At 39.7% G+C, this 13,498-nt stretch overlaps 1 protein-coding gene across 1 annotated transcript; it reads right to left on the bottom strand.

The window, feature by feature from the left end:
- Positions 1-6,781: 6,781 nt before the first annotated feature.
- Positions 6,782-8,754, bottom strand: prl2 (prolactin 2). The gene is given in 5 exon segments (XM_035534310.1): positions 6,782-7,005; positions 7,253-7,325; positions 7,328-7,423; positions 7,638-7,754; positions 8,509-8,754. Coding segments are annotated over 5 exon segments (756 nt in total).
- Positions 8,755-13,498: the final 4,744 nt, after the last annotated feature.

Raw genomic sequence — 13,498 nt, 5'->3', positions numbered from 1 at the left:
AATGCTGAACTCAGTGTAATTTTATTTTACTCATGGAAGTAAAATAAACATTGACTTATCTGCCTTGTTGTTTGGGACCCTAAACAACAAGGCAGTTAAGTAAATGTCAACAAAACATGAGGGTTAAGTTACTGATGATTTCCACATCAAATTCATTGATGCAGACTGGGGTGGAATGCCCTTTGCTTTTGAAAGTTGAAAATCTGCAAATGTGATGATCCAGCTATTGACATGTTTAGAAACCCAGTCCTCACAGTGAACAGGGAGTATATTTGTCAGCTCAAGACACAGCCCTGAGGCCCACTCATCCAATCCTCACATTCTCTAGTCTGTCCCACAGAAAGACAAACACTCTGCAACGCAAGACACAGACCAATGGCAAAACAGTCTGTGGCCAGTATATAGTATGCCAGTATGTGGCAATATAATTGCACTTTTCGTCCAGATGAGTTAGGGCAGTGTGCCACACAAATTATGTATAATGTCATCTATGGACCTGTTTAGGTGTTATGCAAAATAGAGAGGATCACATCTGTCAGGGAATATAATGTATGCCATTACCTGCTGCTCAGAGCATTTTATGATGTGAGTAACTGAGTAATAATCAAGGAAGTGATTTGGTATGTCTTTGAGGCTGGGACAATGGTGTTTTTTTTGTTTTTTTTTTACAACAGACAGTAACATTGAGATATAAAATATATCAGTAAATCATTTGCTCCAGTATTCTGTTAGGGCTGGCAGCAAGGATTCACTCACAGATTTTCACTCACTACATTGAGGGAAAGTACATTGTCCTCAGAATTCCCTCAGTAGACTAAAAGCTCTTTATTTAAGCAGCAAGTATTCCAAGTTGAAGAAGAATTTTGAAACTATTTCTGCAACCAAGTGCCAAGACTTGCTCATGAGAAGACACGCATCACCATTTTTGTTTTCTCTGACACTATACACTCTGGGCAATGAGGAGCTTAGAAGCCATCTAGTTCTATTACTAAGTCATTTGTGACCAAGGATCTATTTTTTTCATAGGATCAATAGTGTATTACGATTTTGTGAGATTGCAGCAGGAATATTATGCTCTATCAGAAATAAAGAAAATACAATACACATAAAATAACAAAGACATCTGGCAGCAGTATGTTCGATGCCTTCCACATGTCTGTCTTAGTTACCAGATGGGCCCAGTTCCTCACACCTTTGATTAAATGATGTTTCCTATATGTGCTGATAGAAATCTGATTTCACTTCCCTGCATAAAATATCTATTTCCATGTACATTTAATGTATTATGTTGTGAAATATGGGCGGAAACGGCATATGATAGTTGTTGAATCATAAAGAACAGTGGAGAAACAACTATTTTGCAGTTGCAGTGATTCCAACAGTAGTCAATGCTAGTGTTGTTTCTTGGACACAAGAAAAAAAAAGCTGTACCTCTTACTTTCGGGGAGTGACCTACCTAGGAACTGGAACTTAGGATCTGCTAAATTAAATGAAAATTTAAAAAGCATTAATATTGATTAAAAAATAATCTCACATCAATGTTCATCGGATGTACATTGCTCTACTTTGTAGTATTTGGACGATTGTTTAAGATTTAATTGAACCTTAATTAATTACCTTACATCACAGTCTCTTTAAAACATTACCTGCTTCAATATGTCTGAATTCCAGATCTGTTTACGTGAATTTGTCATTTCCTTTTCTCGTTCAAGATGAACTTATAAGTGGGGCGATTCTGAAGGAAGCCGCTATGTAGAGCATTGAACTCAAAGCTTACATACTTTAGTTTTGCTCAAAATTGACTCCAGTAGCTCAGAAACCAATCTAACTTCCTCACATGTTTTCATCCTTGGCTGTCCTTGCGCAGTTATGTCTGGTTCCAGTCATTCGTCAGGCTCTTGTTTTTGCGGTTGTAATGCTTAAGCGTGTTTAACCGCCAGCATAAAATAAACACGGCTACGTTAAACATGCGCCTAATGAAAAGAGACATACATGAGAGGCTAAACAGTGCCCTCTAGTGAGCATTGCAAAACCTTATTCCCTGTAGTTTTCCCCTTGCTGTTCCTTACTATGTTGCAGTAGGAAATAATTAAAGATTCACTGCCATCTTCTGAGCAGCCTACAGTAACGCAAGAGTAGATCATTATGTCCCCCCATTAAAGTATTTCCCCCCATTGAGAATGGCTAGACTGAGAACGAATACAATGTAAAATGAGTTGCAATCTGGGTTTAATTTAGAGAGGAGAGGAGAGGAGAGGAGGAAGATGATTACTAATTTTATTCCAGAGTAGGAAGAGAAGAGACATGTCTGCCTTTCTCTTCCTACTCTGGAATAAAATTAGTAATCAGTTAGCAGCAGCAGCAGCAGCTCAAGGGAAATACGGTAAATAGGAAGAGGTTGAGAAGTGAAACAAGCTGGAGGGACTTGGGCAATAGACCGAGGTCATATCACATTTGTCATTGGAGCTAATTATGATATCCTTCCAACACTCGCAAAGTTTAGCAACTTGGTAGGTGACGATATGGCCTGTAAACTTTGTGCTGGTGTTGGAATATTTTACCAGGTTGGAAAGTCTGCCTCAAGGATGTTATACCTGGAGGCATATTCAGGTGCTTAATACCTTAGCATATTTATTGGATAGTAGGCACATAATCTAGCGGTCAAAAGTGGGAACAACTCTGTTAGGTTTGTCAAGGAAACAAACAGTGTCGATGGTCAGTAGTGTGGATGAAGCGTGAGACGGGAAGTGGGTAGCAAATTTAAGTAGGCAACTTCGGGTTCCACAGTGTATTGCAGTATATGCTGAGGCCGGAAATGGTTATGCATTTGAGGGGTGAGCGAATAACTTATCTTATTGAGTTAATGATTTCATTTGGATACGTAATAGAGGAAGCCTTTGAAAGAGAAGATGAAATATTAAGACTTTGTGGCTGAGGTGAGGCAACGCAATTGGCAGACACATATCAGCCCAGCAGAGATGGGGACTAGAGGATCTGTAACAAAGTGAACCACTTCGCTAATTGAGTTTGGTTTTCGAGGGGCGTTCGCTAAGAGTAGCATTAGATTAATTGTCAGAAGTAGCTGAAAGGACTAGTCAGTGGCTGTGGTTCAGGTCGTTATAGATAGGTTGGGGAAATGCATCATAATGTTGGATGCATCACATTTATGGGCCTGCCACCTTCGAAGGTTTCATTTCTTGGCTGTTTAGGCCAATAAGGACTGTCTCACTTAAAAAGAACGCAGATGATCCTCGAAACGTGGCCAAGCAATGCGTCCCTCTTTTAACCAACTTCTAAGGAAGCACCAACATATCCTTCTCAGCCTCCGAGTTCCCACAAGTCTTTGTATCGCGCGCAAAGCTGCTATAGCAACAATGAAGCAGAGCAAGGCAAGCGGGACAACAGAAGATCGTTTTTAGATGTTTCCAGTGTTTATTGTAAAGGGATGTTATGATGGAGTGATGTATGATTTTACATTGAATTAATGTTATGAATTCCCAACTACTAGTATAGCATAGCTGTCTCATTAGTCAAGTTAATCAGTTTAGTAGCTAGTTATTTAATGTACATTTAATTAGCTAGCTGTGTTATTTTAATTGTATTAACTATATTTAACTTGTCACACAGCAGCAATTGTTTTGCTCTTGATGATTCTTTAGGGAGCACAGAAAGTTTAAAAGCGCCAGGTCTGTCACTCACTCCACCAGCTGTCCCTCATTCTCTTTAGCCCCTCAGCCTATCAGGCCCGGGAATTACGTATATAAAGCCACAGTAGGATGGATTCTTGACAGAGTGTCATTTGTGTAATTTGATGCCACATACAGAGGGACGGTCTTCCGCAGATCGCTTCTGCTAAGGAAGCGGCTAAGCTTGTCACGGCATCTTTAATTGAGACGCACTCGTGTTATGTGACTGGTGGAGTGGTGGAACTGATGACACTAACTATGCGTTAACAGTGCCAATGTGGCTGGGTACGGCTCTATTCACTGAGGTGGTCACTATTGTTTCAGTTATGGAATAAGCTTGATGCAGAGTGGGCTGGGAGGATGTGGGTTTAGGATAGCAGTCTCACTGTTGAACCTTCTGCAGATGCTGTAAACTCAATTCCGTTAAACACTGGAGTAGGAGAAAACTTGCTTGAACCCCCAGTGAAAAGCATGCAGTGTGATGGCCTCCAAGGTGGTTTATCTATTGTTATGGCAAGTACTGTTAAGGTGCTTTATGTAATCCCTAGTGTCTTGGAACACATAAGAAACATCCTAACATGTGTTTAATATGTATCTTGGTATTCTGTCTAAAGTAGCTGTTCAAAAGTCCCTTCCCCTGCACATCTCTTTCCAAATTTGTGAATGTGCTATGAACACAACAATCAATAGTCATAGACAGTGACTCAGTGCTATGCTACAGAACTGAGACAGTGATGAAGCGTGCTCCAATGGGGTTGTATTGACCATCTGATGGATTTCCACTGACATCAGAGAAGAGGTCAGCCTTGGCATCCTGTGACAACCATTCTGTCTGTAAATCATCACTACTGGGTGAGAACACAGACTGAGCCATTATCCATTTAGCTTTCTTTGTACTAAGAATGAGGTGAACTGACAGCTGTCATTTTGGGCTCATTTATACTGTGACTTGTTATGTGGTTCCATGGTGTAATGGTTGGTACTCAGGGCTCTGAATCCAGTGATGTGAGTTTGACTCTCAGTGGGACCTGTTGAAAACTCCCTGATCTCATTTATGAGACAAAACCAATGCTCTAGGGCAGTGCTGGCACAGTGGTTAAGGTACTTGAATTGTAATTGTAAGTTGCTTTGGATCAAAGCATCAGCTAAATGTAAAAAAAAAAAAAAAGAAGTCTGAAAGAAGAACTGATGATTGTGGTTTTTTTTATTTTTTTTTTTTAACATTGGAATAACTGGCAGCAGTTGCTAGATGGAACCTCTAATATGTATGGATTTTCTAATGAACTAATGAAAATTAATAACTGCATTTTAGAGTCAGTTGTGTAGTCGAACTGCTCTGATTTGGCCCTGACATTTTAGCAGTCCCTTGAACAAAAGCGTGAGAATGACAAGCATCATTATTTAATGAACCATACAGGATGGAATAGGGAACTGCTAGGTAAAACATGTATATTTACATATACTTACTCTGATATAGGCTAAACTATGAATATTCTCTTCTTACTTTATGAGACAGTATTGTTTAATTTGTATGTCATAACTGTATGAGCAGGTCTTGATCAGCATATTAAATAGTCTTTGGTGTTCTCACTCAGTAATTATGGTTCTGAATAAAAAGGCCAGTCTTGACATTGGTGTATTAGGTGCCTACAAAAAACAGTTTAAAAATGTTCTGGACTGTAGTCTTGTTTTGTGTTTACATTGACCTCCTGTCAGTCACTTTGAGACACTCTTTAATGCCCCATTGCTCCACCAAATTTATATCTGTTTGACTAAAAAACATTGCAGAATCCAGTAAACATCCTGTTTTGCCAGGGACTTGTACTGTGGGCAAAGAACCACACTACAAAAGTTCTAAAACAAGCATAGTTTTTTCCAAAATAGACATAATTATGTGCAAAGGGGATAAAGGTGGAGTTAGTTCCTATGGGACAGGTAGCTAGCTCTGTAAACACAATGTTTATATGGGTTGAACTGTTTTAGTGACAGACTTTACATAAGAAATTTAATAGATAATTTTTTAAAATATAATTTAGAGAGCTAAGTAAACTAATGCTTTGGGTGAACAACCTTCAGAGAAATATATGTAGGATAATGCTGATCAACTGCTTATCAGATCCCTAGCAGCTAACTAGCTAACACAGGTATTGACAGATAAACTCATGGGAACTAGTTACAAAGAAATATTTGCAAATATTGGACTGCAACAACACTGAACTAGTATTATCCTTGTTCCTGAAACAACCACACCTAAGTAACATATAAGAGTGGCAGTGTTTTCTTCACAGGGCTAAAGAAGAATGAAGCGAGAAAATGCATTCGGCAGGAGATGCATTCTGTGGATCATGATCATTGGCAGAACACAAATCCCAAAATCTGTTTAGTCATTCTAATTGTGTAGGAGGTCCCAATGCACACAATATTCAGTTACTAATGGTCATGATGCCAAATCTCTGACTGTGGATGCCAAACTGTCATCTTCACCTATGAAAAATTCTCTGGTGAGTTGGTTATGGCTGAGAGGATTGTGGTAGTGAGGATGAGTACCAACAGCATCCTTTTTGGAACTGTCTGACCATATTGCTGTCAACTGGTAGAATGTTTCACTGAACAGTTGCTACAGGACGTTGTGTATAGAAGCGGCTGGTGCTTCTTCTGCCTCCTTACGTCACCTCCGAGCACTGAAGAAGCACCAGAACCTACCAAAGGAAAGATGAAGTTCCTTATGTTATTTAGGTTGTGCTGAACTAGTCATCCAATAGTCATTTACAGTCTTTTGGCGCCAGGAAATGTTTCCCCGAAAGCCTGAACTACCTTCCGAATGCACCCGAATGCTCATGAACTACCCTCCCGAAATTTCCACTGGTAATTGGTGATATATATATATTTTCCCCCTGCAATTATTTTTTTAATTTTTCCTTCTCATCATTTAAAAAATATAATCTTTTTCAGCTCTGTATCATTCCAGGAACAGCTTCCTTTGCTCAGCCCCCCTTTTAATTTAGTAAACATATTCTCAGAAACAGGTTCTCAGGCTGCTTATCTATGGGAATCGAATGTAGACATAATTGGAGACCAAGCATGGACTTGACGTATTAAGTGCCGAGTGCACATGCTGAGTCCAATGGGGCGAGCGAGCAGCCATATTCTGGCATAGTTGTGCATTTGAGGATCTTCAAGTAGTTTTGCACCTTATCAGAGTCGCAGCGGAAGCAGCAGAGAAGCACATAGTCGCTCAGGGCCTCTTGGCTCCTGGCAGTGGGCAGCGAGGCACCAGGTGGCAAGTGGCTGTTCGCTGAGTTATTGACCATCCCCAATAGCAGTTGTGTTTGTTGTGGAGGGGGAGGGGCAGATGGATGTTTTTTTGTTTGTTTGTTTTATTGGTTTTTTTTTAGTTAAGCAGTAGACAAGTAAATGTGTACACATGTGAACACGTTGCATCATACTATACCGAGTAGTTTCTCAGCCTTCCTTTTTGGTACATAATAATAATAATAATATAGCCAGTGTTTTTCAATGCATGCATGCACATATGAACAGGTAAAAGCAGTGAGTGTTTTGTTATTCCAGCACCTTTTCCATTACTCTCTCCACTCCTTTCCTGAGCTTGTGCACCGTTTCACTCATCTCCAGGACTTTACATTGCGGCTGAAGATGTCGAAGCCCTTCTGGCCAGCGAAGCGCCGGTGCAGCTCATGTAGGGGATCCCTCCAGGCTACCAGTAGCTTCAGAACCACCTCCGCCGTCAGAGACAAGGAGTGGGTAGAAAAGTTTGAGTGCCGACCCAGACATATAATTTACATTTCCTTCGTCATTTCTGGGAGTTTAGAGGTTTGGGGGTGAGGGGAGTGGGGAGGAGTGAGCAGACAGTTATGGCAGATGGAAGCTCGACTAGACAGAGATGAGAAAGAGGCAGACACAGAGAGAGAGAGAGAGAGAGAGAAAACGCACTAAACGTAGAGCCATTCTCTGTACGTTGTCTTTGCCATTTGGAGTTAGTATGCTGGATGTGTGGCACTTGGGATAGCCTCTGGTAATATGGTATCTGCTGGGCAGGAAGTACAGCTCCTTAACGATTCAGACAGAATAATGAAGAAAGCTAAATGCAGAAAGTTCACATGAGCTTGCATGCCAGAAGCCAAAAGAAAACTAAAGACTAAATCTCACAAATTATGCAAACATATGGAAAAGCAATGAGCAGATACAATTAGGTTTCATACTCATTGACCTTTACAGAGATGCATTGTAAACAATTTACAGCATTTTGGCATTTCAGATTTGGCAAAATAAATAAAGTTTCAATATTTTTTTTAAAAAGAAACTGCTTCAGAAGTACTGAAGTTTACCAGTTTAATATTCAGATCTTCCCAGTTTATTAGTTCTCATATCAAACCATTCTACAATTTTCTAAATTCTAAAATCTTTTTTTTCTTTCTTTCTTAATTAAATGAATTTTGATGGAATCTACTTCTTGGATTCACAATGAGATCTTATTAGATGATAAACTAGTCAAATCCTGTCATACAGGTTTGTAGATTGAACCACAACATAAGAAAATCTGACTCTAAACTCTAAACTGGGCATGAACAACCCATAAAATTAAAACATTTTGAATTAAGGGATATTTCCGATAGCATCAATACTCCATTTATGTCAACAAGCAACATTAATCTCAACAGTTGCACTTATTTAGCTTTGTCCTTTTTCATTGCATGCAAGGTGTCGCTTTTCATTAAATAAATGGTTTGAATCCTCTTCATAACATTATCTATCAGTGATAATCAGAAGTGCAGCAACATAAAAAGGAAGAGCAGCTACTTACAAACTCTGAGAGCAGATCGCTGGAGAGGTCATGCACCCTGACCAAGTGCTGGTTGACCTGGTCAAAGAGACGGGCCAGTGCAAGTATATGGCAGCTGGCCGGACCATGGGTGCACACAGGTACTGAGTCCACAAGGACGTGTGTGTCCAGGCACAGCAGTGCCACAAAGATGATGGCAATGGGGCAAAAGGGGACAAGGACAGGAGGGTGAACGACGAGAGGGATGATAGTGTTGAGTCTTGACATCTCTGGAGGTAGAAGGGTAGACTGTAGAAAGGATTTAATGTTTTGATATGGTGACAAGGTGCAAGGCTTCTGTCAGGGGAGCAGAATGAATGGGATGAACAAGTTGAACGAGACAAATGGGACTCTGAAGAGAGCACAAGTCCTCGTGAGATTCCAGAGACAGCAGGAAGGGAAAAAAGGACAAGAAGGGACCAGATGGATGGGATGAGAGAAGGAAGAGAATGAGAGGACCAGAGGAAAGGTCATTTCCAAACGCAGCACCGAAGCTTAGACAGAAAGAGGACTGTGGGCATCCATAGATGGGGACAGAGTTGGAAGACTGGGAGGATAGAAAGAGAAGCATACCCCTCATTCATTCAGAGTGCCTTGCTTTCAGATGCTCTGCTAGGTCTTTGCAGTACCTTGCTCTTGGCTCCTGGACATTCTAAGGGTGATTGTGGTGCAGACGAAAGTCTGGTAGGTTTTTAAGGTGGTTTGAGTCATGTGGCGGGGCTGTTAGTTCCTGTCTGCTGACTCTTCTCTTTGAAGAACCAATGGGGGGAGACAGATGAAGAAAGTGGAGGGGGTGCATACCGCCATCTTGAACAGTCGTCATTTCTTGAAGTCGCTCGTGAGAAACGTTCGGCTTTCTAGCCTTTCACCTTTATGCTGGTGAGATCTTCGTCCTTTCAACAGCTGACCTCTGTCCCTAGACATTTCAGCATGTGTGATATCTTCTAGGGCTGACCTGTCTTGACCTTGAACTACACCCATTCATGTGAATGGTAACTCATAAAAGGTATTCATCTGGTGGGTAGATTTTCTGATCATATGAAGTATACCAATTTTAGTTATATTTGTCCTCTTTTGCACTGGTTCTGAGTTATGGGCCATTCAGAGGACCAAATCAAGCAGGTGATCATGAACACATGGTCTAATGTACTTCAGAGGTCTCAGTGGAACTTAAATATTCATCTGAATCCCAGGCCATCAAGCTATCTGAGTCCCTGCCTTCCAGCAAAATTCCTCTTCAACTCAAAGGTTGGAGAGCTTGTTTTTGTTGAAGAAGTCTCTTACTGCTCTTTTTAGTAAAAGAACTAGATTTGCTTCTGGGAGGTGTGATGATAGCTCCATCTCTACCACCATTACTGCATGTGCGTATTTGAAATCTTTTTGAGTGCAAGCCTGTATGTAGTTCTGTGTATGGTATGTTTCTGTGGGAATAATATAGAATACATTTCACATGTTCAGACACATCACACCTCTGTTGCATTCCCTCCATTGACTTCCTATAGTGGCCTGCATCAGGTTTAAAACTCTGACCTGGAAGCAATTTCTTCACCTTGCACCATATTTCACACTGCTTGTGACTTTGCTCTTGCTGTTTTGGAGGGTTTGAGCAGCTAATAGTCATGCATCCCAGTGGCATACTCGACCTGCGGGCTTGGCAGAAACAATCAAACTTTTAGGCCATCATGTAGCAGGTAGCCCATCCACAGAGCAGTGTAGGTAGGTGTGCTACTCAGAAAGCCCTGCAGCAGTTTAATGCATGGTCCTGTGCAATGCTGTGCATTCTCTCTCCTCTCTCACTTCCTGCTCTGCCTGATCTAAACCCAGCAGCCTTAATAAGATGTTGCATTTCTTACTCTCACATGTCTTGAGGTTTTTCCTGGTCTCCAAATTAAACTGTGTATATGTTTTAAAAGGATTATGTGAAAAACTTAGAATAAAATTACTAACAAAATGTTCTCCTTCTCTGTTTCAATAATACTAAAAACAATAACTGATGTTTTCTCTGTTGTGTTTTTGGTTAGCTGGAGCATGCTTGATCAACTGTTTGAAGATAGAGGCAAACTGATTAAATGAGTCACATCAAGTGTACTCCTTTGTGGTTGCTAAGAAACCTGGAGATACACTAGCCATTTGCAGATAAGATTGGATACCCCTGCTCCAGATAAAAGCTGACATTTGGATTTTTGCCTATTTATTTCTTCATACTTGTCTTTACATAATTTTGCCTTCATTATTTCAACACATTTGGAAGTCACAGTATAACACAATTGCCATAAGAAGAATTCGAGTGTGATCTACAGCTTTAAACGTTCTTGTCGCAACTGTATGTGTTATGACACCAGCTATGTAAAGCTTTCATTATGCATCATCAGAAGTGCTTATGAAAACAGCCCAAGACTTCCGAAAGTCTGGAATGTTCACAAGTTTGCAGAACCACAGGAGGTTCTTGGTTATTTGTAGGCTGTCCATCCTTATTGGCAAATCTTTCTAGAAAGGAGCTGAATGTTCAGCCGTTTATGATAATGACTTTTAAGAGCTGTCCCGGCCCCATCTGTAATTTGGCTGTCTTTAAAAGCCTTTCAGAAGGAAAAATGAAAGTTTCATGTTGCTTGCATAAATCAATGCATTGTGTCTGGACTCTCTTTTACTGTGATTCAAATCATATCAGTGGATATTTCCTAGACATAGATAGTTATATGTCATGTTAAACTCTGGTCTTCTTTTCACATGCACTACCAAACACGCATACATGTTTTATATATTTCATTCTCTCTTTCTGCCTCTCTCTATTTCTGTCTCTCCCCCTCTCTCTCTCTCTTGCATTAGGGCCTAGGTATGTGAAAATATGCAAATTAGGCATAGTAAAAACAAGTCAAAACGAGTCAAAACAGTAAAAACGAGTCACTGTTTAGAACAGAAATATATCTTTAATTACAATATAATCAATGAACCCTTAATAAAATGTATTTGACTGGTGTAAAAACACATGGTTCTCTTAGGCAGAGGGTCAGTCCCAAATATTATTTGAGGTCTTCAATATCAGCAGGACTGTAAAATACAGCAATTAGAATATGACATATAATAAGATATACAGAAAAGTATAGCCTATATTAATTACAACAACAAAGAATGTTTCTGGACCCCAGGGGAAAAAAACACTTTGCAACCTTCATGTCATATTTCCCTTAAAAAAACATACGATACATAAGATAAAAAGATACACACATCTGACTGTATGCGTTAACACAGATCCATTTTTCGCTGAATCACGAACTTGCCATTTGAGCAATTGTCTCTGGTTGCCAGGGATCAGGTACGTGGCCACGAGGAATCGAAACAGAGAGGGCGGGTTAAAGGGCAAGTTCGTGAGAATGGGAAGAAGATCTACAGTTTGGGAGAAGTGAACGACGAGTCTGCCAAACGCCTTAAGCTTTGAGCTCACTAACTCACTGTGGTAGCCATTTACGCCTCTGCTTATAAAAAGCTACATATCAGAATGCATCACGATGCTCGCCAGAGTTTAAACACAGCAGGATGTCGGGGTTTTGGCTGGCGACGTCTGCATGAAACAGAACTAAGATCAGTGAACATCGGTGGTACAACAGTAGCTTTAGTAAAATACTCTGTATTAAAATAGTTTGGACGCGACGTAGATGAGTAGATCAGGACGTTGATTTATTTTTGCTTGAGTGGCATCGTTCAATACCTGTATATCGAATCTCCTCTTTTGTTTTACATATTTTATGGGTGTGTTAATAAACTTATGAATGTGCTATTTTATTATTCAGTGCATCGTGCTTTTTATAGTCATTAAATATCGCCCATCCAACACAAAACACCATGTCTGAATATTCTTTCTAAACGTGTTGTGCGCTTACTTTCATACATGCAGTATTTCCTGGTGTGAAACCCTTCATGGCATAGGCTATTTTCTAAAAGTGTCATTTCAATACATTAACAAGGGTCACATACTGACGTACAGTGCCCTCTGTATATACTGGGACAGTTATATTATGACATATGTAAATTGTGATTTTTGTAATATTGAACACTTTGTATGATAGTTTAATGATTTAGAGTGGCAAGTGTAGCAAGACTGCAATGTTACATTTTTTTTGTTATTTTTTTAGTCACTAATATAATTCCAGAATTGTAGCACGTGTCCAAACGTACCATTTCAGTTAAGCACAAGCAGTAGCACAATTGGTTAAACTACCAATGTTGGTAAGCATTAACAAAAACTGTTAATGTTAACACAGAAGTAGTAGTGTGTGAGTGAAGTTCCTGAAAATATTGTGTTTAGTATATAGAAAATATACACAGTATTGTGATTATATATATATATATATATATATATATATATATATATATATATATATATATATATATATATATATATATATATTTCCTGACCCTAGTCAACAAATATTGCACTATACTTGAATCTGATGGAGGGTCATGATTACTTTTTGTAGATGGTCATAGATAAATTCAGAGAGCTTATATGTTTCTGTGTACTTCTGGTTACCTATATGTCTGTCCACGTGCCTGCCAGAATTTGCACACTTGTAAGCACATTTTTTTTCCTTGTTTGTAACATAGTTGTAGTGACTTGCTTCACCACAAGATGGCAACATATCTCTAGAATTGTCATACCCGCCGATTAGGCACAACATGAAAACAACTAAAAGGTGAATTGAATAACATTGATTATCTTGTTACAGTGGCATCTGTCAAAGGGTGAGATATATTAGGCAGCAAGTGAACAGGCGCTTCTTGAAGTTGATGTGGTGGAAGCGACAGTATCATGGGTGCCCAAGACTCACTGATGTGTGTGGGCAGTGGCCTGTCTGGTCCAATCCTGTAGAGCTACTGTAGCATATATTGCTAAAAAGTTAATGCTGACTATAACAGAAAAGTGTCAGAACACAGTGGATTGCAGATGTGGATATTACTTTGACATGAACCACCT

The sequence above is a fragment of the Electrophorus electricus genome, chromosome 2 (genome assembly GCF_013358815.1).
Source record: "Electrophorus electricus isolate fEleEle1 chromosome 2, fEleEle1.pri, whole genome shotgun sequence".
Taxonomy (NCBI): domain Eukaryota; kingdom Metazoa; phylum Chordata; class Actinopteri; order Gymnotiformes; family Gymnotidae; genus Electrophorus; species Electrophorus electricus.
Note: the sequence above shows the minus strand (reverse complement) of the source record. Positions and strands in the feature narration are given on the sequence as shown.